General features: G+C 36.5%; 1 protein-coding gene and 1 long non-coding RNA gene across 7 annotated transcripts in view; one reads left to right on the top strand and one right to left on the bottom strand.

Moving 5' to 3' along the window:
• Window positions 1–27,775, bottom strand: part of grip2b (glutamate receptor interacting protein 2b) — a 172,056-nt gene that overhangs the window by 71,003 nt on the left and 73,278 nt on the right. For 2 of the 6 annotated variants that reach the window (XM_065259796.1, XM_065259797.1), the window contains exon 1: window positions 21,557–21,682. The exons of the other annotated variants lie outside the window; for them this stretch is intronic. In XM_065259796.1, coding sequence (XP_065115868.1) covers window positions 21,557–21,611 — 55 coding nt within the window. In that variant the 5' untranslated portion in view covers window positions 21,612–21,682. Of the gene's footprint in view, window positions 1–21,556; window positions 21,683–27,775 lie in introns of those variants that run through there. 6 annotated transcript variants of the gene reach the window in all.
• On the top strand, window positions 24,235–26,100 carry LOC135741255 (uncharacterized). Its single transcript, XR_010529400.2, has 5 exons — window positions 24,235–24,795; window positions 25,338–25,431; window positions 25,531–25,663; window positions 25,746–25,849; window positions 25,960–26,100. It is a non-coding gene; the product is annotated as an uncharacterized lncRNA (long non-coding RNA).

Raw genomic sequence — 27,775 nt, 5'->3', positions numbered from 1 at the left:
AGCGATTTAAACCCAGAGCAAGTCCCTGTTTTATAACCAAAGCCTTTTTTAAATGAATATAGCTACAACCTGAAGCTTTCATCATCAAAGCTGCTACAAACAAACTCACTTCATTGGCAAATAAGCCACTATGCAACATTCATTTTTCACCAAAGCACAACAATTAATAAATAAATAATTGCATTTAAAAAATAAAACTGTCAAATAGTACAAATAACACGGGCTGTGTGAGAATTAATTAGCTTTTTATAGGATTAAAACCAGGAACAAAGTCTACAGAGAGGCAAATGGCTGGTCAAGTTTAATGCTATCTCATGTCAATTTGTACGTATGGTGGACCACATTCTTTCATTTTCGTAAGATTTGCTTTTGCGCCATTGACGATGGTTGCATTATTGCTTATTTTTATGATAATCATATGTTTTTGATTCACTTTGTACAAAATAATATGAATTAGCCAACTTGTAAAATAAATTTCTTGTGAGATCAGGCTGTTAATTCACAGTCCTGTTGTACACAGTTGTATGTTTTCACTATTCGCATTACTGGGCAGTCTACCAAAAAATCCTATAGGATAATGTCCGGCCATCTGTTTGTGACCTCAAGTTGAAGCAAACTTGGGTTCTGCAGCAGGACAATGATCCAAAACACACCAGAAAGTCCACCTCTGAATGGCTGAAGAAAAACAAAATGAAGACTTTGGAGTGGCCTAGTCAAAGCCCTGACCTCAATCCTATTGAGTTGCTGTGACATGACTTTTAAAGGGATAGTTTCTGCCAAAAATGATATTAAACCCAAAATTTACTCACCCCTAAGCTGTCCGAGATGCATATGTGTATCATTTTTCAGACAAACACATTTGAGTTATTTTAGAAAATGTTTAAGATCGTTCAGTTAATCAAATGTAAATTTACGGGGTCTACGTCCTTCAAGTCCAAAAAATGGGCATCCATCCATCACAAAATAAATCCAAACGGCTCCACAAGGATAAACAAGAGCCTTTTGAGGGTAATCTGTGCCGTTTTTGTTGTAGAAATATCCACATTTAAAACTTTATAAATTAAAATAACTAGCTTCCAGTAAAGCCGCCATCTTAGTCGTGCCGCATTCAAGATGAGGGCGTATGCAGTTTTGGATTTTGCTGTCCCTTAATAATAAAAACCTTCAATTAAAAACTGCATGTTGTGTTATTCTCCTCCTTCACCGATTGACTCCTCTCCCGGGGGCTCACATGATATTAAAGTGTCCATTGAATGCACACTTCAAAATCTTGTCGGAAGTTAATTCATCCGAGTACTTATCTCCTAATGTTGATTTTGATAGCCTTTGTGAACCTTTGTGAATACAACCCATGCTTGCATTATGTTACAAACTACTTACATTTCAGAACTCAATAACTTAATGTGAAATGTAGTTAGCAAAAGTAGAAGAATCAGTAATATTCTTCTAATGTAGAAAATGTTTTAAGCCAGATGATTAAAAAGCTATAATAACTATTAAAAGGTGCTTGTTGTGTTTGTGTCAGAGCAAGAAGCCCAGAGTAAATGGTTGATGGGGTGAGAAGGAAAATCGAAGTTTCTCAGCAAAGCCAAATAATGAAAGATTAAGTCATTAAAACTGAACAGCCCAAGGGGGAAACAAGTCACCATAGTCACATGACAGATTAGACAGTGGAGCAGGTTGTAATGACAAAACCTGTGAAACAAGTAGATTTTTCATTTTTCAATGAAGAAATGCCATATTTCACTTAGTGAACAGAACAAGGAAAAATGTAAAGTGAATGCTTTATAATACAATATTTTTATTTTAATGTTCAATAATCTAAAAATTTTATGTAATGCAATATTAAAATTAATTTAATATAAACAATTAGTGATAGGCAAATAGCAGAGGCCGATATATGAAATATTAAGGCTGGTGTTTACACTGTATAAAAAGGTCCAAACAGCTGTGTTTTTAATATAGTAATATTTGCAATATCAGTTTAAAACCCTATTCACTTTACATTTAGAAATAATCCTGTTCCATTCAATATATATTTTATCTGTCTATCTGTCTCCATTCATTCATCCTTTCATCTACATCCATCAATTTTATTTTACTTATACTTTTTTTCACCAACAGGTGGCAGATTTCTCCCGTTAAACATCACGTCTCATACATATTTCATCTGTTAACAGCTGCAAGTGTGTGCTGGTAAACACGGGTCTGAACAATGATAACGAAGGACAAACGCTCATCCAAACCATCAAATAAATCAGCTGCAATTCCATCTTCTCATGCAATCTGCCTTTGCGTAATACAGTGCTCTGATTGATGGATGCGCATTTGAGTATTTAAAACATGCCCATTATGCGCACTTCAGACATCCAAAGTGCACAGTTCACATTCCACTTTGTATTATTATACATAACCTCACATTTTCACCTGTCATTGACAAACTGTTTAATATTGCACCACTAATGAAGCAACAGGAACGGACGGGCACTCGTGCGTAAAGCCTATCCAGATTACCAAAACTTTACGCGTCAAATATAAATTTTTGAAAGCTACTATAAGCACAGATAAGTCATCGTGCAATGCTCAAAACGAACAATAGATGGTGATGAAAGAAAGTATTTGAATGCAATTGAGACTTTAAAAGAAATTTGGGTACCTTTAAGTATCCTTTTCCTCAGAATAGCCTGTAGGAAGAGCATAGTCCTTCCGTTTTCCTCGGCTTCGCAAATAGCCTATTCCCTCTTTGCTCCTAGTTTCGAATCTAGTAGGCAATCTTTCTTACGTCTCTCTTTACACTAGAGAGGTACTTTTTCAACTGTCAATCAATGTCAAAATCAAAGCTACTTCAGATGCGCGTCGCCAAGGCAACTGCGCAACAATACCGCAACGCGAGACGCTTCAGTCTATGCCGTATTAAATTACTCATGTGAGCAGTAATCATTAGTCCTTATTAAGTATAATTTTATGCAAAGTCACCGTCTCTTCCTCTCTCTCTCTCTCTCTCTCTCTCTCTCTCTCTCTCTCTCTCTCTCTCTCTCTCTCTCTCTCTCTCTCTCTCTCTCTCTCTCTCTCTGCTCCACTCGCTCTCTGTGATTAATAAATGCAAAATGTATGCTCAAAGCCTTCGGGACTTTTGATGCCCTAGTTTTCCCTTTCTGTTTTCCTCTTTTTTGCCCGCTGCCTTCCTAAATAAAGTTGAAGATAAGGGGTTTACACAAGTGTGTGTGGTACGTTTTCGGTGTTTTCCTTTTCTCAAGCACTTACACATCAGATTCGTGGACAAAACCGTTTGTTGGTTTTATGGAAAGCTGTTGCATCAGGTCTAATGCAAAAGAGGGTACATTTTTTATTCTGATATTCAAATGTTGTGCTGTAAAAGACATGTGTGTAATTTAAGATTGATAGTTCACCTAAAAATGAAAATCACCCTCATGCCATCCTTGGTGTATTTGCCTTTCTTTATTCAGCCTAGAAAACAAGGCCTGCCGGCCACAAACAGGCCCACGAAAGACTACATTTTGGCAGCTATGCCATTTTCTGAATCATGTACTGTAATTCTGTGATTATGACATGGTTAAAGTATTCAAATCTTGTAAACAATTTTAAGCTTTAGGACCATAAAGAAACCTCCTCAGCAGTTTAGTGAAACACCCACACAATGTTTACAACCTAACAAGTTAATACTTTGTAATCTACAATACAGAGAGTGACACATTTCCAATCTAAACTCCTGTGTAATCTAACCCATGATCCGTGAACCAATGCTTGTAGGGTAATTACTTTGCTATAGAACAACACACACATTATATGAATATTGTTTTACATACAATAGAGCCGACAAGCTTTGTCTGCACATGAAAAGAGGCTGATTCAGTTAAAAAGTGACTTTTCCTGTGAAACTAAGACTTACTGTACTATAGAAAGTTACTATGTCAGCATTTTAAGATGCAGAGCCAGTCTGTTCATGAAACGGGTAGAAAGGGATCATGGGTATAGCATGGAATGGCGCGAGGGCGGGGCTATCGGATACTTGTTTCTGCCCAGGAAAAAATTGCGGTGATTAGCAATTAGCAGCATGGCCCAGCTTCCAACAATCCAAACAGTTCTCGATGGACGAAATCAGTTGCTGCCCCAAATTTTTTTTCTAATTTCGGAAGCCGTTTCACTCGTATAAAAGGAGACATTCGCTACTTCTGCTTCATGGTGACTTTAAAGTCAAAATGAAATTGAAATGAAAAACTGTAATTTTGGGGGGAATGTTGTGATATTTTTTACAAATCCCTATAATGGGGGGGGGGGCTTAGCTAGGGGACCCCCCATAAGCTTTCTGATACAGTGATATTATTCATTAAACATCAGTATTTTTAAGTTTATGCCTAACCTTTAAAATATCTTAAAAATAGGCACCAGAGCAATAATTTTGGTAACATCAGTATAAGTGAAAAAATTGACTCCGTTTTATTTAATTATTCAAAAATATGCACACCCGGGGTGTAACGGCACTCCGCTTCACGTCATGCTGCATAACCACCTGGGTGTGCATTATTTTCATATAATTCAACGGACCGTCGTCAATTAATCCTTACGTAATGTACTTTCATGTACTGAATCAGCATTCAATATATTTTCTATATATTTTTAATTTAAAAAAAGAATTACTGAGCACTCCAAAATATGAGTATCCAACTGTATGGATCCCTAAAAATTTCATTTAAGCCATAGATAGACCAACAGATAAACAGAGAGACAGATGATTGCAGAGGGGGTGTAAGTGGGCAGTTATGATTTTAGTTGCGTTGTTTGTGGGTATTAAAAATGTGCATGTATAAAATATTTTTGCATGATTTAAAATGCAAAAATAAGCCACTCCACTATATCACCACGCACAGTTAACCATTGAGTTTTCCTCTCTGGCGACTGTTTGCACATCTATATTTTCTGCTTTCCCTGTGGCTAAAACACAAGCTATGTCGGAGTAAAGCTGGCAGCTGCTGGTACAAACTAGAAGATGTTATACTATACAGGGTGTTCTGGGAGGTATTGCTATGTGGTCGCTAGGGTGCTGTGACTGGTTGTTAGGTGTTAGCTTTGGCCCGAGTCAATACTGACCTCTGAGGCGCAATGATTTTCTAGTCCCTATATTCAGTTGTTCCTTCAAAATAAGTCAAAGGTCTTCGAGGTTAAAAACACACACCTGTGTATTCGGAAGGTATGATGAACATGTTGTAGGTCACTTTGAATGAAATACATGAATGTAAATATATGCACAGTACTATTTTTTTACTACTGCATTATAATATTTTTGCATACTTGATTTGTTAACATTCTTTCGTTGTATGTTACAATCTCTCTATTTTTGTGTAAAAATGCTTCTGCAAAGCTGCTTTGCAACAATGCACATAAAAAATGTAATGAAATTGAATAGAATATCAGTGTAAGGTAATGCATTCGTTATTGCATATTATTTAACAGTTCCCAAATAGATTACGCCGAAGTTTGTATTAAATGTTCACATGTATTAAATCCAGAAGACTCTCCAGTGGGAACGATGTAGCGTGATATTTAAAAGACATTAATGTGTCAGCATGATACAGCGACTTCATACACAGACAGTAATGGCCATGATGCAGCGCAGCATCATTTCAATGCCTCAGGACCTCTGAAGCAGCGGGAGTGAACTGTGTGTGTGTGTCAACTGGCGTTTCACTTATTTGGATCTTTATCAAGCTTTTGTGTGTGGAAAATTAGCCGACAAAGCTATTCATTTACTTCACATCACTGAAATAGATAGAGGCCACAGGGTGGAGATGTTTGGAAAGATGAAGGAGAACATTGCTGCACCTGTTCAACAGCAAGTGTCTCTCTCTCCCTCTCTCTCTCTCTCTATCTCTCTCTCTCTCTCTCTCTCTCTCTCTCTCTCTCTTAGATAGGTGTATATAGCACAGTGATTTTCAGGTATGTTAAAGAGCACCTATGGTCTGATTCACGATTTTACATTTTCTTTGGTGTGTATTAGTACATGTAAACGATATGCAAAAGGTACAAACCCCAAAGTAAACGATGACGTAAGTTATCGTCTCCAGCGTAAATCTCTTTTCTTGGACTACAACAAACACACGGATTGTAGGCAACAGTTTACTTCCTGGGATTGATGACGTAGTAAAGATCGACATTATCATAATTCCTCCCATTTCGACTCACAGCTTGTAAGCTAACTCCTGTTAGCATTGCATTGTGAGCGAATCTTTTAAACATGGTAGGGAGCGTCACATTTCCTGCTGACATCAGAGGTATTCAGGCCAATCACAACGTACAGATTAGCTGGCTTTTCAGATCAATGAGTTTTGTACTGTTTTATCAGTGCGTAAAAGAGGGATATCTGGAGCTACAAAGATGTACGGTATGTAAAAAATATGAAGTTTTTTAACCATAAACCACGCGGACACGTTGTATTATACCAAATGCACAAAACAACGTTGTTTTTAGCGATGAAATAGGTGCTCTGTCTCAGTCAATGCATAAAGTTTAGCTTTCTGAAAGTGATTTGCCATATAGGTCATTAAAAGACTGCTTGAACAAATGATCATAACATCAGATGTGGGAGGACCACAAATAAGAGGCTGTTTCTGTCACAGGCCCTGGCTGGCACAAATTGTGTGACCATTAAAAAGAGGTTGAACATGAAGTAAACCTTGAAACAAGGCAATGACCCGAGAAACAGAAGGTAATGAAACCGCCAAGCACTTGAGCTTTTCGTATTTCCAAAGCAAAAAACAGAAACAGGCAGCACATGAAGGTCCTGCAGTAGCAAACAATTATATTTTTATTTCATTTCATCCAATCGTAAAGCTTTGCCTTTTATTGATGCCTTTCTGTCTGGTGGAAAATAATTGACCTAGCCTAAGATTTGGTTTGATTTTATGTCTTTAGGGGTGGCCTCTACCAATCTTCTGCCAATTAGCAACCCCCTTAGTGACCAACCAGCACACACAAACCATTCATACTGCCTACAACCACACAACAATGACCAACAAGGCCCTTTCTAGTCAGCAGCCATGTTTACTGGTTTAAGAGTCATTCGTCCTCTGGCCCAATCCACCATAAAAGCTCTCTCATGGGAACAGTATGGGGAGAATTAAATTTGCCTGATCTTCCCTGAGGATATTGTGCACCACAAGCAATAACCCCGTGATGCTGAATAAAAGGCAGTGCAGCAGGGATGCAGCTTCTGCTGGGAGACACAAATGAGCGACTTATATTTGGTGCTAATAGAGGTCTATTGTCTTGCTATTTACAGATGCTTGGCTAAATCGCTGTAATGTGCATTCACTCGTGAATAGTTCAAATAATTAACTGTAAGCCATTTATGGGTCGACTTGGAAAAAACTGTGGTTCTGTGGAGCTTTTAAAATGCTTTGATTTTACGCAATTCTCAGCAATTATACCTCATTACAATAACACGATCACATTTTCACGCACAACCATTTCTAGGGTTTACAAAGAATGATGTGAAAAGGGAAAAACATCCAGTATGCGGCAGTCCTGTGGGTGAAAATGCCTTGTTGATGCTAGTGGTCAGAGGAGAATGGGCCGACTGATTCAAGCTGATAGAAGAGCAACTTTGACTGAAATAACCACTCGTTACGACCGAGGTATGCAGCAAAGCATTTGTGAAGCCACAACACACACAACCTTGAGGCGGATGGGCTACAACAGCAGAAGACCCCACCGGGTACCACTCATCTCCACTACAAATAGGAAAAAGAGGCTACATTTTGCGAGCTCACCAAAATTGGACAGTTGAAGACTGTAAAAATGTTGCCTGGTCTGATGAGTCTCGATTTCTGTTGAGACATTCAGATGGTAGAGTCAGAATTTGGCGTAAACCGAATGAGAACCATGCCTTGTTACCACTGTGCAGGCTGATGATGGTGGTGTAATGGTGTGGGGGATGTTTTCTTGGCACACTTTAGGCCCCTTAGTGCCAACTGGGCATTGTTTAAATGCCACAGCCTACCTGAGCATTGTTTCTGACCATGTCCATCCTTTTATGACCACCATGTACCCATCCTCTGATGTCTATTTCCAGCAGGATAATGCACCATGTCACAAAGCTCGAATAATTTCAAATTGGTTTCTTGAACATAACAATGAGTTCACTGTACTAAAATGGCCCCCACAGTCACCAAATCTCAACCCAATAGAGCATCTTTGGGATGTGGTGGAACGGGAGCTTCGTGCCTTGGATGTGCATTCCACAAATCTCCATCAACTGCAAGATGCTGTCTTATCAATATGGGCCAACATTTCTAAAGAATGCTTTCAGCGCCTTGTTGAATCAATGCCACGTAGAATTAAGGCAGTTCTGAAGCCGAAGCTTTAATAATTTAGTGTTGAAAACTGTTTTGACTTTGACATCTTGGCATATCTGTGCATGATTTGAGACATCTGTAAGTTCTACATGTACAATAATCTCAAGGAAAATTAATTGAGAACATAACAAAATCCGCACTGACCTGCTGATATCAGCCCAGATCCAGACCGGATCTGGCCTGGAGTCGTCTGCAGTCTGGGATAGTAGAGTAGGGAAAGGAAAATCCGTCTGAGCTTATGTTGTAACCACAAGGTCACAGCTCTGACCCCTAGCATGAGTGATTTCCTAATGACTCATTCATCTTCTTCACTTTCTCTAGTAAATATATCTAATAAATGTGGATTGAAAACAGAGCTTTTGCAACGCACGGCTAGATCAGAAGTTCATTGCCGTTGCTGTTTTCATTCTCTGAAAAAGTCTGAAAGTGGCACAGATGCCATCAATAAACAAACAGGACACAAATATGTATTCTCCTGCTGACGTTCTCTTGCCGTGCTTTCTTTTAAAAATGAGAAAAATGAAAGGCCGGTTGCCAGACACAGCAGACGTTCACACTCTGCTCCAAATTGTGTTGTGGCTCTTTTGGTTTGCGCTAGATGTGTCAAGTGCAACCCGGATGGGATCAAATATTCATCAGTCTTTGCTTGTGTCATCACAAGTCAACAAGACAACGGCGGTGAAAAAGACGCTTTGATCAGAGCCTCTCTGGAGTGCTTCCTTCTTTCTGCAACATCCTGATTGCCCGTCCACTGGGACTCAAGCGTATCGGAGAAAACCTGCGCTCTGTTCAGATTCAGACACCGTATGGCCACACGCTCAAAGCTCGAGGTGGATTTGTATTTTTATTTCGTGCACTTTCCTGTGCTACAATAAGACTCAATTTGGCAGAGAAGGGTTTGTTGGATCCTCACCTTCTGATTGGATGGACAGTTCATGCGCAACTTAAATATGATTGTCCAGCTCTATGCTTTTTTGATTGGTTCATAACAGTAATATATTACCGGACAATCGCTACGTCCAAAACCGCCTACTTCCATACTACATAATAAGCAAAGTAGTGCCTTTCACTTAGTATGGAAGTAGGCGGTTTCTGCGCAGCGAATGTTTATCATTAAATTCTGTGTTGGATACTTAGACTGTTAAATTGGTTGCACACACAGTTTCATGCTTGAACCGAAGTGAACTTCTGGTCAAAACTAGATCTATAGCATTGCACAGGAAGGAAAAACCAACGATCCTTATGAAAGTTATGTGGCTTGACGTCTTTATGGTGCACACGTCCAGTCACATAATGGCAGTAAAAAATTGATTCAGGTCTGAAAAGCCCATTAGAAACCTCTTTGGTCATCAGCTGCACCGCAAGTGCAGTAAACCACAGTAAAATGCTGATGTTTATTAATATCAGGCCTTTATGATGGCATTGGTGCATCAGCAAGAGAAAAGGGACACTGTTTTAATTTACTCCCTGTTTACCTTGAGCTTTTGCCTCTAGTGTTGTTTGTTTAGTGATCCATGGTGTGTTTAACCTCCCGCGTCTGTCACTGCCACGTTTGTGCTCCAACGGCCGTAAAACAAAGTGCAGAAGTTTCATTTACCCTCTAAGCACTGCAGAAGGACTTTCACTTTGACTTTCCATAGTATTTTTTTCCTACTATAAAAAGTCAATGAACCCCATCTCTAAAGTGGACTACTCCTTTAAACTAAAACTGGGTGGCAACTTTAAAAAAAAAAATGCTGACACAGCATTTTTTGCTTGAAACAACAGTTATACGATATAAATGTTAATGTGTAAATTAGATGAATGTTGATTTATGAAAATAAAAATCGGAGTCTTAAATCATATTTTCATTGTGTATTTGCTTCGTCTGTGTTGGTTGGGAACTACGCTCTGTTTCAGCCACACTTGATTCTGAGGAACTACTTTGTTTGGCGGAAGAGTAATATATGTACCAATACCAACTTATTTGTGTTTTATTTGATGAAATCCTGCTATGAAGTAACCGTTTTATAAAAGCAATAAGCCCCTCAAAGCAGTTGTGTTACAGTGCATACAATGCCCCTTAGCTGTTATAAAATGCACTGGTAACCCACTGCTTCTTGGGGCTTATTGCTTTAACATGAACATTTAATTAAACTCTTTGAAAATGGCACAACTGGCATCTCTGTCCCAATTGGAGCAACAAAATAACAAAAAATACATGAAATAATGAGGGGCAAAATGTCACATAAAATCAAGCTTATGATGGCAACAGTCAAAGTCTTTCAGTATTTTGTGCCAAAATGTGCAATAGTGACAATCACTGAGAAAGATTTAGTAAAAAATAATTAAATTGAAAAATAAATTAATATAAAAAATAAAGCTGTTAAACTTAAGCATTTGATCTGTCACATAACGTTTCTTTTCAGGAAATATTTCTTTAAAAAAACAACTTATTCACATGTGAGAGAGGACACTACGTTTTGCATGGACTATATCACCAGCATACATATTTAAAGAAGAAATTTTTCTGGAAGGCATTAAACATATATAAATGTACAAATACATCAAATGAAAGGACCAGGGCCCGGTTGCATAAAACACCTTAAGTGTAATTTTCCCTTAAGTTCACCCTTATGTTTCCCTTAAACTTAGGGGTGTTGCAGAAAAAACCCTTAAGTTTTTTGTGTTGCATCTCCATGGCAACAATAGTATTTTATAACGACAAACCTGGGTCGCTGTCGTGAAACACTTAACGATTACGGTAACACTTTATTTCGATAGTCCACTTTAGACATTTTACTAATCATAAGTAACTTTGCAACTACTTATCAACTACCAATCTTTAGTGAATTAGTAGACTGTCTGCTTAATATCTACTAACACTTTATTGTGATGATATCTCAACAGACATTCAACTGTCTATTAGTGTCTTTGCAGGTGCATGTCAACTTATTCCACTAACCCAAACCTCTTCCCTAACCCCAACCCTTACAGTCTACTAATACACTAATGACAGTTAGTTGATGTATAGTTGCAAATTATTGAAAGTTAGTTGACATGTAGTTGCAAAGTTATTTATAGTTAGTAGAATGTCTAAAGTGGACTATCAAAATAAAGTGTAACCACGATTACTTTTACCTAAGAGAACCGTTTAAGGGATTATACTGTATGCAACACCCTTAGTTAAGGGGAATTTAACCCTTAAGTGTCATACTTAAGGGAAAAACTTAAGGTGCTTTATGCAACTGGGCCCAGACCCTCTCCTTTCAGACAAACAAAACAGGATTTTTTTTTTCATTTTATCTATATTTTTTAACTCTGCTTATAAACTCTTAAATATAGGTATTTTTCTTTAAAAAAAAAGACTTTGGCTAAATCCATCTACTTTGTACATTATGTGCAGGGATACCAGAAAGGGCTGAGGCATAAAGGGAAAAGGAACCAGCCATAAAGCCAAAGTAAATTCCGGTTTACATAGAGCAAACTTCACAAACAGGAATTACATTTCTGCATAAACAGATGTTGATCCAGCAAAAGGAGTCATAACTATTTATACAACTTGAAGCTAAAATTATAAATACACTTATATACTTGAATAATTCATGTCAACGCAATTAACAAAAATGCAAGCTTTACAAGGTTGTAAATAGGAGCATAGATAGAAACACTATTGTAAATAGAGCCATAAAACAGCATGTATAATATAATATAAAATAAACACTAATGCACAAACTGTGAATTTGTACTTGGTTTCTATTCGGTGCCACGTTGGAAACTGTAAAATCAGAATGAAGCAAAAACGCACCCTGTTTCTTTACATTTGTGAATAGCACTCTATTCATTTGCGACTAGGCTTATCCCTCACAAAAGGATGAAAAATGAGTATGGAGGAAGGCGCATACATTTTATATGAATCAGTAGAGGGCAGTACGAGTGCACCCAAGTCAGAAATAACCCAGCAAACTCACAGGAATAATGAACACATTTCATATGTAGATTTGAGGTGAGCAATGTCTTTAAAGGGGGTTGATTTCACTCCAGCCGTATAATTGAAATGACAATTACAGACACAATGAATAGATGAAACCTGTCTATAATACTTATAAGCTAAAGTAAATGAAATATCGGCCCGTTTGGAGGGAACGTCCGCTGCCTTGAGGGACGACAAGTCTGATTGCTTTATATCTAAAGCGCTTTAATCGGTCATGTCAGATACAACTGGGAATATAGATGAGTGTCAAATGTGATTGATAATCTCGTTCAATGTAAGATGCAATTAATTTACTGGTCAGAGTCATATTTTAAAAGGGTCTTTAGTCATTAGTGGGGGTTATCAAGTCACGAATTACTATTATTACTTATACTTTGGGCTCTGATTAAATTATTAACCAAAGGTATTACACTTTGGTGTAGACATAAATGACACATCCCATGGCAGCCTTGAGATACAGATTATCACAGAGATTTGTGCGTGAGTTCTTTCAACACATTGCAATTCATACATATTTAATTCATATGAATTTGTACGATCAATTTTGTAAGTTTTTGTACGATCTGCTGTGACGTTAGTGGTTAGGGGTGGGACTACATTTCTGCATTTTGTCTAATAATCGTAAATTTTTGTATGATTCGATTTACTTTGTACGAATTCATATGAATTAGCCACACCGTATAATATCAAATTCATTCTTTTGACCTAGATCTGTAAGCAACTAGACACTTTTCATGTCTGATAATGTCGATAGCACAACCATGAGTATCTGTTGATACCGATCCAATAAAATTTCTATCGCCCTTTTAATCAATTAAGCTGCAAATGCTACCCAGTCTCACAAAGTTTCGTGATATAGTCACGCATTTTTTTTTAAAATTCTTTTTTCGTTATATTATCATGAATTTCCGCGTTTTTTCGTGATCGTATAACGAATTCCTGTTTTCGTGTGATTATCACGTATTGGTTCCTCAACTGCTTTTTCCTATTTTTAAACCATTGTCGCTTCGGTTTAGGGTTAGATTTGGTGCTTGCATTAGACAACCTGATCTCACGAAGTTCCGTGGGATAGTCACGAAATTTTTTGCTCATTATTTCTGTGGCATTCTCACGGATTTTTCTGTGGCCCTGCTATGGACTGTGTTTTTACGTGACATTCTCACGGATTGGTTACTCAACTGCTTTTTCCTATTTTCAAACCATTTTCGCTTCGGTTTAGGGTTAGATTTGGTGTTTGCATTAGTATGTCACTTTAACTATTGGTTTATACAATTTTTTCTAATGTATTATTTTATATTTTCTTAACTTTAAACAGTTGTCGCCTGGCGTTGGAGTTAGAGTTGGGTTTGGGTAGGGATGTCATTTCATGTAAATCTAACCATTGGCCAAAACACTGGTATGGTGTTCCTGATTCTCAACCTGTGAATGTTTTTCACCGCTAAAACAAAGTTTGAGAACTTACAACAAAGCACAGATGACAACAGGTTTGCGCGACAGCCCAAGCACGAAGGTAAAGCTAATCTTGCGTTTAGTGTGACGCTCGTCACGATTCTCTCAGACCAATCAGTGATCTACAATGTCTTCGCGTTACGTTTTAGTATCAGCTCAGCTTGCTTGGAATCCCAACCGAGGTGGTACTAAAAAGTAAAAGCCCCCAAAAGTAAGCTGACCCGACCCAAACCGTGGGGTACTATGCAATGGAAAAGTGCTAATAGTCTCTACTCCTAGAGCATCTAAGAGGCATTGGTCTACGACAACTTACAGCTCATTATGAGCTTCATGGTTTTCCAGTACAGCGTGCACCTTTTCAAAATATTCTGAAGCCTCCAGAATTGATTAATGTTATATTTCATATCACATCTCTTCCTTCCATTTTGAGGGCTTGCCTGCAGAGTAATGAAGGGATTATCAAAGTAATGTAATAAATCCACATTTATGGGTCTGCGAGAAGAAGAAACTGTACAATAAAGTAATCAAGCATATTCTGGCAATTGAAAGAATAACACTTTACATAATCTCTTTAAGTAACCAAATATATTATATATACTCATTTCATCAAATTTACATAAAACACATCCTACAATAAGCATTGAACAATTGGCCCAAGGTTTTTGCTCAGGACTCATCAGATTGTGTTATGTTAATCCTCATTTCTGCAATCTGAATTTGTTCTTCTAACTTAAATTTATAGTTGTGTGCTGGGGTAATAGTTTATTAAACAAAAAACAAAGTTACATAACTAACATCAATGTTTAGATACATGGAACGACTCGTCGCAATGCTTTTTGTCTGGTGTGCGCCCCCTTTAGTAGAGTGGTTGCCATTCTGGGGTTCAATGCAAATTATAATGGATATAGAAACAAAAAACAAAGTTTTGGACTTCTCGAACGTGATCAGCTGAAGTTTTACACAGTTAAACATCCTGCCCCTGATCATTTTTTATTTGCAAACCTCATCGGTTTGCTCCCCAGCACATCAGATCGGCAGGTATGCAGCTATTCCACCAAATTCCTTTCGCTTCCCTGCATCTCGAATCGAGCCAAACAAAGCCAGATCAATACAGATCCGCCTCAGGATGCCACCGTGTACTGCGCAGAGCATCAAACAAGCCACAAGATCGAGTGGGAGGTCTGATAGCCATCAGAACATCCAGACTCTCGCTTCATATCACTACCTGGAGCTCTTATGAATGCTGGAGCTTATATCACCACACTGGACGCTCTGTATTCAGTGCCACCCTGCAACCCAGATACGCGCCTGATTAACCGAATGCAACCAAATAATACAGAGGCCTCTTGGGAAAGGACGAGTGGGACACTTTGGAGGACGGAATGGATGTAGAAAATGAGAATGAAGAATGAAGTGATTGCATGCGGGGTCTTTTAAAATGAGGGACGTGGCCAAGGCTGAGGGGAATCAATTGTTACAGGCAGCCAAATAATGGGAAGAGGCCCCAAAGATGACGGTGGAGGCTTGGGATGTTGGCTAAAATGGGCTGCAGTGGATCAAATTATGTGAACAGAAAGATTACAAATAAGTTATTATTCTTCATTATAAAGACATTTTGATTCTCAAAGCTTTGTACTTTTACAGCTGAAAAGAACGACTTGATGTAGGTATTTATATGCAGGTGAAATTCCATTTTTGCCCATTACACGGTAACACTTTAAAATTAGTTAACACTGAAGTGAAATTCATGTGGCTTTTCTTCAAAAAATACAATCATATTTAACCCCCAAACAAAAATTGCTATGTTTTCAACCCGCAGTGTCATGAAAATGTTTGTAGTTTCCATGATACCCTATTGCTTTTGCAAGACTGGAACAGTCAGCTATTTGTTTCTCACCACAGATTTTGTATGTCTTTACTACTTTTTCTTAAACTATATTGCAAAGTTCCTGAAACCCTTGAAGGTAAATCAGCACACTTGGCCGACATCATTCAAACAAGACCTCGGGCAGCTTTTATTCATGTGGGTTTAAAGGATGTAAGTCCAGCTTTTACTCTTTGCACTTGACAAGAGTTTGAACAAACACTACATAGTCTTTGTGAATGATCTTACAAATGAAAGTTTTTAGCTGAAATCTGGCTTCAAAACTATTTTGTCCAACTTTTACTTTCCAATAAAGTGCTGTACCAAGCAAAGCCGCAGCCAATCAGAAAACAATTAACGCTACAAAGGCAGACTATCTGACCATAGTTGCATAACCAATCTCATAAGTTAGTCTCACAATTTCTGCATTTTAAGCATACCTCTAAATTAGATAGCAATCTGCATGTTAGGAAGACATAAAACGTATCTGGGCAACATGCTGCATTTCATTTTCCTTCTTAACCCTTTGGGTTGTCCGTGGATGAAAACATTCACTAAATTAAACTGCTGTAAAAATGTATGAGATTAATTTTTTTTTTCAAATTATTTTGCATAAATCTGTTAATCAACCTCAGTCCTGATCAAAACTCAGTCAGTCATATTTATTTATTTAAATTACCAAATATTGTTTATTTAAATGTTTATTTTAAACTACCAAATGTTTACAAAAAATTTGTGATTTTAACTTTGTAATTTTCAAGTGCATAAATGAAGTCACTGATTTGGGAAAAAACACACAAAATGACAGATTTTCAATAAAAATGAGAAATATTTTTACCTTTTTTAGTCTTGGGCATGTCAAAGATTAGTAAAAATATTTGCGCCACATGGTGATTAATGGTGCCATATGGTGATCAACAGTAGAAATGACAAATTTGGCCTTTTTGCAAATGGAAAATCCTCCAACAATCAAAAATGCACGATTATATGATGTCATGGCTTTGCAATCAAAACATTTCATTATAATGGAAGTCAATGGGGCAAATTCAGTTTAATAAAATCTGATTCTGCACAAAAAATTTTAATGCATCAAAGTCTTTGACATGCCCAAGACTGTGAATAATCCAGTCCACAATCACTTTTGATATTGAAAGTCATTTTTTGCGTTTTTTCCCCAAATCAGTGACATCACTTACGAACTTTTGTGGCAATTAAAGGAGTTAAAATCATGGATTTTTTGTAAATATTTGTTAGTTTTGATAGTACTGAGGGTGATTACCAAATTTATGCAAAAAAAATAATCTGATACATTTTTACAACTGTTTAATTTAGTGAATGTTTTCATCCACGAACAACCTAAAATGGTAATAAATTTGCCCTACGGTGTACTGTTGAGTTTTTGCAAAATTTCAAAGCATTTTCCCAAAATATGTGTCAATATAAGATTTGTCACCAAATATCATTCCAATTTCTGAAACACAGAGAAAGTTGTGACCAAATAAAGACTAAAAAACCCTCACAGTAGATGAAAACATCCTCAACAACCCATAAGGGTTAATCCTCACCTTTGGCCAACATTGTAGCTGCAATGACAAGAATATCATTAAATAGCAACTAAAATCACTCTTTTCTCTTTTAATCATTTATGTACTTCTGATAAACAAATACTGTAAAGGTGAAAAGTTGTAGCCAAAATGAAAACAGATGTACAACTCCCATTTGCAATTAAATCATCATCTTTTGTTGTGCGGGAAAGTGAAAATGTTTGGGTCATTTTTAACTTTTGTCAGAAAAACGCATCACTACAAAACCTAGAATAAATCCTTTCAATATTGACTCTCTTTGAGACTTGAAGCAATTAATGTAGAGTCAAAGCTTTCATTCACTTATGAGACAAAATGACAAACGGAAACCTTCTGCTCTTTTACAAAATTTCTCATCAAGGAACTTTAAGCAAACACAAGTCGATTTCAAAAGCGAACATGTCGGGTTGTGATGAATAAAAACAATAACATCTTCAAACAATGCTACTTTTTGTACATTCCCTTAGAATAAAAACCCAGTGGGTTGGTATTATGAAAGTGTGCAGAGCCAGGCCCCCGAAGCATTCGCAGGTTGTCAAATAATGCATGTGTGAGAAAGCAATAAATCACACCCATCTGGTAATTTTCTCTACGCCAGCGACTTGCGACACAGATCAAAGGAAGAGCTTTTGTTTCTACTCATTAGCCAATGCTTTGTAGTGAACTTTTTCTCGAACAGCATCTTGTCACGTGGGCATGTGGCCATACTTTTGTTGGTAAATACTAGTGTACCAAGTGTCACCTCTTGCGTGTTGCCTGGAAATGAACATCTCGACACAATGTCACCTCCGCCTTTCATCTCGTCACTTTAATCTTCCTCTTATTACCTCTTCAAACAGTTGCTTTGCAAGACTCTAACATGGCAAAGCAAATTTGCCAATTTTCATCTATAAGTAATTTCATCCTTCACATTCGTATTATCGTAAAGGAGAGGTTCGGATCTTTTTGACCAAAAGTCTCTCAGTCATGTTTTTCTTTGATCTGGTCTTCTCTTAGAGCACCATCGTACCAATGAAGGTAAAAGTTCACTGGCATTTTCGCTTCGGTTTAGGGGTAGATTTGGTGTTTGCGTTAGTATGTCACTTTAACTATTGGTTTAAACAATTGTCGCCTGGCGTTGGGGTTAGAGTTGGGTTTTGGTAAGAATGTAATTTCATGTAAATCTAACCCTAAACCGAAGCGACAGTGGTAAGAAAATAGGACAAAACAGTTGAGTAACCAATCCGTGAGAATGCCACGGAAAAAGACAGTCTGTAGCAGGGCCACGGAAAAATGCGGAGATCCGTGAGAATGCTACGGAAAAATTTGCAAAAAATTTGCAAATATTAAATGTCAATTTTAATGTTTAACTTACAGTGCATTAAAAGGCAAGGTATACATTTTTAATACCATGTGTGTTCACTGGAATCAAATCCCTGGGATCAAATTTGAGCTACTAATGCAATGCTCTACCAGTAAGCTACACGAACAGTATTTTCAATACAAATTTTGTATTAAGTCAAGATATTAAATTATTTTATAATCATATTAAAACATTATAATATTACATTATAATATATATGATATTAAGAGATATAATTTAAGATATATATCTTTAAAAAATATTAAGATATTATAATTTATATATAAAATGTACCTTATAATCTATCTATCAAATATATTTGGATATATTTTTACGCTATTAGGTTCACTGCAAAAAAATTATTTTCTTACTTAGTATTTTTGTCTTGTTTTCAGTAAAAATATAATGAAGTTTTTATGAGCAAAATGACCTAAAAAAGCAAATTTGTACTTAAAACAAGCAAAACTAAATCTGCCAATGGAATAAGAAAACAAAATCTTGAAATAAGTTTACTTTTTCATCAACACAGATTTTTTTTTGCTAGTACAATTTCGCTTAAACTTAATATTTTACAAGACAAAAATACTAAGAATTTTTTTTTTTCGAAAATAATTTTTTGCAGTGTAGTATTTTTGTCTTTTTTCAGTAAAAATATCTAAAAATTCTTAAATTAAGATGTATTTTTTGATGAGCAAAATGACCTAGGAAAATAAGTCTAGTTTTTAGACCAAAAATATCAACTTTAAGTGATTTTGTGCATAAAACAAGCACAAAAAAAAATCTGCCAATGCGGTAAGCACATTTTTCTTGAATTTTTCTTGAATTTAGTGTTTAAGAAAAATTTTCACGTTTTTTTTGCTTACCCCATTGGGATATTTTTTTTGCTTATTTTATGCACAAAATCCCTTAAATGTTAAATGAAAAACAAATGTCTATATTTGTCTTGTTTTCAGTAAAAATATCTAAATTTAAAATCTTTTAATTTAAATGTAATCTAAATTTAAGAAAATTTTGCTTACCCTATTGTCAGATTTTTTTTAGCTTGTTTTATGATGCAGATCACTGAAGTTGGACATTTTTGGTCTAAAAACTAGACTTATTTTCTTGGGTTGTTTTGCTCAACAAGAAAAGCATCTTAATTTAAGAATTTTTTGATATTTTTACTGAAAACAAGACAAAAATACTAAGATTTTTTTTTCTTGAAAATAATTTTTTTGCAGTGTAAGTAAGAAAGTCATTTTTTGCAGTGTTTCTTCTTATTTTTCAATTTTATGGTCATTTAGTTATATTATTGTTTTCCTTGTTTGAGCACGTTTCCACAAACAAATATATTGAGACCAATACTTATAACGAAATGGGCTAAGAAATAAACAACTTACTTCAGCATGTATTCTCTAAAAACAAATCTTGTTATCTTACATACATCTAAAAGAATTTAAATGGGATATTGGAAAGTTAGACAATGTAAAAAGCCACTGTATAATAACAGCAAACATACAACCTGCTGCTTTTGGTTAGTATCTTTACTCCAAGAAGTCGTTTTTTTAGCCAAATCTCTAACACAGCCAGTCTTGTTTAGCATTCGTATCAAGTTTGTCCTGAGTCCAACATTTCTACATAAATCCAATAAAACTGTCATGGTTAATCAATCCTCTCGCATTAAACCTCAAATTGTCTGGACAAAATCTTCAGGAAGCTACAATATCAAGTGACATAAAAATCTGGACTATTCCACTGCAGAATTTATGAATCTAATGATTTATGGTCCAGAAAGACCAAAATAAGGAGTTCTGCTATTGCCTATCTCATGAGGATTAATCCCTTTGTGATTACATATCTATGAAATTTCCTCCATCAATCATTCCTCCACCTGGACATTGCGGAAAGGTGGATATTGGCTCGTTCTTAACTTAACCACCTTACATTTGTTACTGTCACATTGTTAATCACATTATAACGCCGATAGAGAGTTCCTCTGAACTGCCCAAATCTAATTGTCTCTAAGTGAATGGAGACCGACTGTAAACACACCATGTGATTCATTGTGTGTGGTGCTCTAGATGCATTTGGAAAGAAAAAAAACAATGTTGAAATGCATTCAGATTATGCAAATGAGCATAACAGAACAGCAAAACCTCCTTCACCCACCTTATACCGTACATGAACCTAATATCTTGAACTTCAGCCAAGAACCAGCATGCAAATATTAATCCACGCCCCCACACAAACACGCCATAGATGGCTGATGTCACATCTATAGTGTTGAACTTTTGTAGGCTTTGCTTTACACGGCTTTATTGATTTCCTACAAACTCGCTCAAGGCAAGAGATCCTGCATGCATAAAAATCAGCTCTTCTTAACAGTTGGTTCAGAAGACGTGTCAAAGTTATCCGCTTGATATCTACCAGGGCCTGTTAAATGCAAGATCACAACATAGAGTGTTTCATGCATTTTGAAGTATGCTGGACATATTGAATACAGCTATACGCTAAGAGTTATGAATGGTGTGATGTTGAAATGCTGATAAAATAAAGCAATTAATGAAGGACAAGAAACCAAAAATTTTGGAATCGAAAAATCTCATGTGTTGAAAAGAAAAGTGAAGGCCTTTTAATTGAAATCCATAAATATCGCTTGCTGTTAAAGAGTAATGAAAAGCAATAAAGAACGAATCTCATGACGATGCATGAATAATCCATATAAAACATAAATTAGAAATAACCCACTCATTAAAAAATAAGTCCAGGAATTTCAACACAGCAGAAATACAACACACTTTCAAGTATGGCTAAACTGTTCATCTTTAAAAAGAAAGTTCAAGTTTGACAAAAACTTCCCTACACAATCCATAAAGTTCCCATTATCAATCCAAGACCCAATCAGTAAACAAGATCCCAAAACTAGTGCCCCACATGTTGAAAGGTTCACACCCCATCCCAAAATCCAGTGTTAAGTGGTGCATTACACAATACCCTTGATTCTGCGTCTGATGACCCCCATCCGGCACTTGAGCGAAACGGAAAACATATCCTCCTCCAGCCACCTCTTCTCCTCTCCGGTGAAGGGAAAAAAAGAGAGGGAGAGGGGAGAAAATAGCTCCGAAGCACTGTGGAAGTAGTCACATGGCACTCTCAGGAGCAATCCGACGCTCCACAAAGGCAGGGAGACGAAAGAAGGAACGGCAATTGCTCATTCTCTACCTCTCTAAGATGTTACATCCCCAACCTGGCTGAGGAAAGTTGTGGCGCTCCGAGGCGAGGCGGCTTCTGTCAGAATGACAGAGCGAGAGAGAGAGGGAAAGAAAAAGCCAGCGAACACCTCAGCATCTCCTTGTCATGTCTTTGGATCGGTACAAGAACGGTAATCAATATTTATAACTACTCATCTTCTTCGACATCTGCGGTTCGTTTCAACAAAGCTACTGGTTCTTTGTCATTTCTTCGGTCTTGATCACTCATTTTCCACTTCTGTCTTTCTCTTTCTCAGCTTGCACATGCATAGCCGGAAGCACAGAAAAGCATTTGGGAATTGGAATAGAATTACTCTCCCTTCCCATATCGGAAAATCCGCTTGGAGGACGATGTAATTAATCACGGCAGCTCGGAGTTGATCGCACTCTGTAATAAAGCGCTTGTTAGCGGATGATCGCAATACACCACACAATTCATCAACTTCAGAAGTCTCCGAATAAGTGAAGAACTACAGTCTGGATGTATAGGAAAGGAAAAGGCATGACTTTGCATGTAATATACGCAGGCACGAATATACTGCTGCAAAGCAACATGGCAGTATTTCTGCGTGCATACTAATAGCTTTAAAAAATGTTATGCACTTTAATCATGATTTAGGGAAGTCCCCTGGGCTCTGTACTTGGCCCAATTAAATTCTGTAGCATGATAAGTGAGCTTTGGGATTATACGCAGAACATACTTTATGAAAGGCAACTTTAATGTAATAAAGACGAGATGAAAAATGTACAAATAAACCAATATGATTTCATCTAACATGTTTGCATTATCTCACGATTAAAGTCCTGTTATAAAAATGAATATCTAATGCATAATCAAGCAAAACAGACAAATGAATTCCAGTCAAGATATCTTTAATAAAATCATCTCATCAAGATTGGATGCACATTTTTAATTCCGAAGTATAATTGATGTTCACAGGCTTGCATCTCTGGGATGTTGTGAATCAAGAAGATGTAAAGGGTAGATGGCGGCAAATATTATCTGAATTATCCTCTGTGGAAATAGAGTGCATCTTAATGATATGCATTACATTCATCAAAAGCCTTTGAAGTACCACAATTGTCAAGAGATTAACATCCTCAACTACTGTATTCAAATTCATTGACTAAAAAGGAAGCTAAAGTTCACAGACCATCAGAATGCATACAGTAAGTCAATGTATGGGACTATTGTACTGTAAGTGAGACAAAGATGCATGGCCAATCCATTTACCATTGGCCATTTGAAATAGACTTCCATTATACAGTAGTTTCAAGCCAAGGATGGCCACATCCATTACTTTCATAGTAAATGCCACATTATCAACAACACCGCATTTCCTCTGGTCCATTTACAGGCTTCTACAAGTTTAAAAAATGTTTCCCTGCTCAATTAAAAACCAGAGATATAGATATTTGACCGATATCTTTGTAAGAAAATGGTCGGCCAAAGGTCAGATCAAGTGCATACTTTATGCGCATGTTTTGTCAAAAACAAACCTTATAAGGTATCAAGAAAGTTACTTTTAAAGGTGCAGTGTGTAAATTTTGGCGGCATCTAGTGGTGAGGTTGTGAATTGCAACCAACAGCTCAGTCCACTGCTCAACCCTCGCTTTTGAAACGCATAGAGAAACTACGGTAGCCACCACTGGACAAACAGGTCATTGTCGGAGAAAACTTAGTAATAAAAGTTTGTCCGTTAAGGGATTCTGTAGAAACATGGCGGCACAAAATGGCGACTTCCATGTAAGGGGGACCCTCGGTGTATGTAGATAAAAAAACATCTCATTCTAAGGCAATAAACACATAACGGTTCATTATGAAAGGTCTTTATACACCTCTGATAATATAGTTTTGTATATTATTTGCATTTCTGTCAAGAGATCCTTCTAAAAATTACACACTGCACCTTTAAATAAATTGGTTTGTGATTTTTTTATATAGGTATTTTCGTTTGTAAAGTTTTAAATATATTTTTCTTACAAAATCGCATTGATTTCCCTCAGAGGGTGTTTATTAACCCACTGGAGCAATGTTTATTAGTTTTGTGAAGGATGAATGCACATTTTTTGGGCTTTAAAGTTGTCATTTAAAAGCTTAGAAGAGCCAGGACGTTTACTTAAATAACTGAAATTGTCTTTGTCTGAAAGATGATGGACATATGTATCTCCGATGGCTTGAGGGTGATTAAATCATAGGGGGTGATTTAAATTTTTCCCTGAAATATTGCTTTAAGGGTCCTACAGCACCCCTAGTGGTTACAACAAAAACTGTCTTTTTTTAGTAAACGTCAAAACCACACACCTTCAGGATTAAAGGCAGAGTGTCGTTTTGTAAGAGAAATTTTTAATTTTTGTTAGCCATGAAAGCATAGTGTAGTATCAATACCCACTTCTCTTATACATTAAAGAGCACCTATTATGGGATACACGTTTTTAAACATCCTTTTGTGTGTAAGTGTGCATTAGTACATGCTAACGATATTCAAAAAGTACATACCTCAAAGAAAACGATGACGCGAGTTATCGTCTCTAACGTTCGAGGACTACAAAAAACACTCGGATTGTAGGCAACAGTTTACTTCCTGGGATTAGTGACGTAGATAAGACCAACATTATCATAGTTCAGCCCTCTCTGCTTTGCTTGGGTACGCCCTCAAAGACGAGGGTGGGGAGCGCCGAGTCAGAAGAGAGCTAAAATGGCGGAGGTTGGGAGTCCCTGCTTTGACTCTGTTTGCAAACTCTTGTTTCATTGTTTAAGCGATTAAATCTCTCGAGTAGACGCTGTCTCTTTAGATGCGAGGGAAAATAGCACTTTATGGACTTCCACAGAGGACATCATGTTTAATACGGTTCCGGAAAAATCCAGTCAGAAGTTGTTCACGGAGTTTTCACAATAACTGCTTCTCATGAACCGAAGCTGGATTTGCGCGACGTCTCCTCTTGAAAGTTGGATTACTGTGCACTTCTGGATCACAGGCTGTAAGTATTCACATTTATTATTTGCCTTTTACTGTACATTACGTAACCGGTAACCGGAGATTAACATAATGTGCGTGTAGAGCTAAGCTTGCAAGCTAATTGTTTTGTGTTGTAATACTGTATTTCATAAACAACGTACCATATTTACACACGTGTATGTTGAATTATGCAGGCTTTCGTTTTTTTTATCGATGTTGGTTTAGACATGTTTACAAACTTGCCAAGTTGCTAAGAAAAAATACAAATACAAATGCCAGCTAAACTGTTACCGGTAAAATTTGTTCTCATGATCAAACTCAAGAAACTCTAAGTACAGATGATTTGTTTAAAGTTATATGTATTTTACTGTTGTATTTACTTGAAGCTTTCTTAGATTTTGAAACGAAGTAAACACGTAATGTGTTTTGCTAATGTTGGGCCATGTAATATGTAATACATTTACGTTTTAATGAATAGTCTTACGATTTATAGTCGTTGTACTCTATTGTTATAATATTTCTTTTTGACTGAATACATGTTTGTTTTATTTGTCTATATCCTAGATTCGCAGCTGGACGCATCCTTCTACACTGTATGCAAACATGCAACATCATTACACACAGTACAAGGAGTCAGACTGGCATATGAGGAGCAAAGGTGTTTAACACATATTATGTATTTACCTAGTGATACCACTACCAGTCTTAAATGTATAACTGATGATGACAAAGTTTGTTTTTCTCTGCATAATAATAGGAACCCAGGCAGTAGCATCGTTTCACAATGTTTCCATCACCATCATCAGTGGATGCCTTTGCCGTCCGTAGCCTGAGATTTCAGATTTGCAGCAAAAAAAATTGATTTTCTCATTTATTGGAATGCTGTGCAGGTATTTAAGTATTTTAGTAACTTTGTTAATTAAAGTAGTATTTACTTTTACAATAAATTAATTGCTTGTTTATATTTTACAGGTATTTGTACCTTGCAGCCATCCATTACAATGTCACCAAGCCGTAACAAAAGCAGGAGAGGGAAAGTACAAGGCTATGTTCCCAAAACACACAAGTGACATACCGTAAGCAGTAATGTTTTATTTCAAATACATTCATAATTAAAAACTTAATGTATGAAGCAGGGAAATAAATGATCAAAACAAAAGATTTATTGACTGCAATATTTCTACAGTTATGTGGATGATGTGATCAGGCTTGTGTTTGATGAGGTATTTGAAGATAAGCTGAAGGAAACCCTGATTCCAATGGACCTGGCATCACAGTTTGAGAGACCTTCAAAGGAGGACGTGATTGCATGCCATCTTCAGTGCAGGGGTCGTCGAAAGCCAAAATTGTGACCGATCTGATCAGGAAGCTCCAAGCGTATCTGGAGAACAACACACGACAGGATGATAACCTTATAGTGTCGTCTTAGATAGCACCAGCTGACAAAGCTTTGCTGTGCCATTTATCTGAATAAGCTGTAAGAAATGAATTGAACAATTTTTGAAACAAGAGCACAATATGGTTACTTAAGTATGTTTATTTGTATATTGTTTAACATTTAAATATATATTTGTAATAAATAAAAAAAACTTTTGACTGACTATTATATTTTCTTTAAAGTTGCATCTTTTGTTCTTTTGGGTACTTTGTTACTATAATGATACTTAAGTGTTATTGGTTTAAAAATGTAATAAAACTTACTCTAGTCCTGCGCCTCAAAGGCTTATAGTCGGTACAATAAATGTTCTGTGTGTAGGGATTTAGACAATTTGTGCAAAACCTGGATGATGAATCACGCAGGTAAGAGGCCCTGGAACATGTTGCATTCTCCTTAAAACCTAATAAGTAAAAACATAGCACTTATAAGTAAGCAGTTTTTCATAATAAACTTTACCATAGTGAAATAATGTAGAACATTCATTTCAATTAATACTTTCTTTGTGCTACATTTGGTGTTTCCATATAGTTTGCACAGTAATATAGTATGTAACAGTCTTTTATAATAAAGTTTACAATAGTAAAATAATGTTAATAAGTGAAATAGTTTTATAATCATTTCAACAAATACTTTCTATGTGCTACATTTGGTGTTTCCATATAGTTTGCACAGTAATATAGTATGTAAGCGGTCTTTTATAATAAAGTTTACTATAGTAAAATAATGTTAATAAGTGAAATAGTTTTATAATCATTTTTAAATAAAACCTTCTATGTGCTACATTTGGTGTTTCCATATAGTTTGCAAAGTAATGTAGTACGTTATAATTACCTTTTGGATGTCTTTGCAACACATTTTCGTCTTCGTTTAGCATTCTGGCAGAACTAAGGACACCTAAAAAAGTTCAATCCAATCGCGTTCATTGACGGAGATCGTTTATATCGTAACGGCCGTCTGAACTCTCTGGATCGAGCTTGAAGTGGTAAGGCAGTACAGACACCATCGTTTATAGAGAAATATAGCGCTTGTTTACGTTGCCTGTGACTCTCAGTCAGAACCGGAAAATCCACGCGTAGTCAGGGGCGTAACCTTTCAAACACACGCCGAACCCAGTTGACCAATAACAGTTGAGTAGTCATCTGACCAATCCGAATACACTAGACATTTTGGGAGGCGGAGACAGGAACTAAACCGAGCGTTTTCCAGACATGCAGAAATCGGTGAGGTATGTAAGCAATTTATAAGACTCACAGTGCATTAGTTCAAGTTTTAATAACATGTATGTACTATGGGATATTACAATAACGTGCTAACGTGCTAATTTAATAGCATAATTGGTGCTCTTTAATAAAAAGATGGTCCAATTTTATAGCTTCTTTAAAAAGATGACAAGTTATGTAATGCAGTTCTTCAGTTCATAATTAATTTTCCTTGCATTATCCATTTAGCGTAAAACTTGACAAACAACAGAACTGAATTAAACAGAGTCTAATCACTTTTGTGAAATATGTACCATGTAAATTCTTTAAATAATTACTTGACAAATAATTAATTCACAGAAAAG

Source organism: Paramisgurnus dabryanus, chromosome 24 (genome assembly GCF_030506205.2).
Source record: "Paramisgurnus dabryanus chromosome 24, PD_genome_1.1, whole genome shotgun sequence".
In the NCBI taxonomy this organism is placed as follows: Eukaryota; Metazoa; Chordata; class Actinopteri; order Cypriniformes; family Cobitidae; genus Paramisgurnus; species Paramisgurnus dabryanus.
This window is presented reverse-complemented; position numbering and strand designations above follow the sequence as displayed.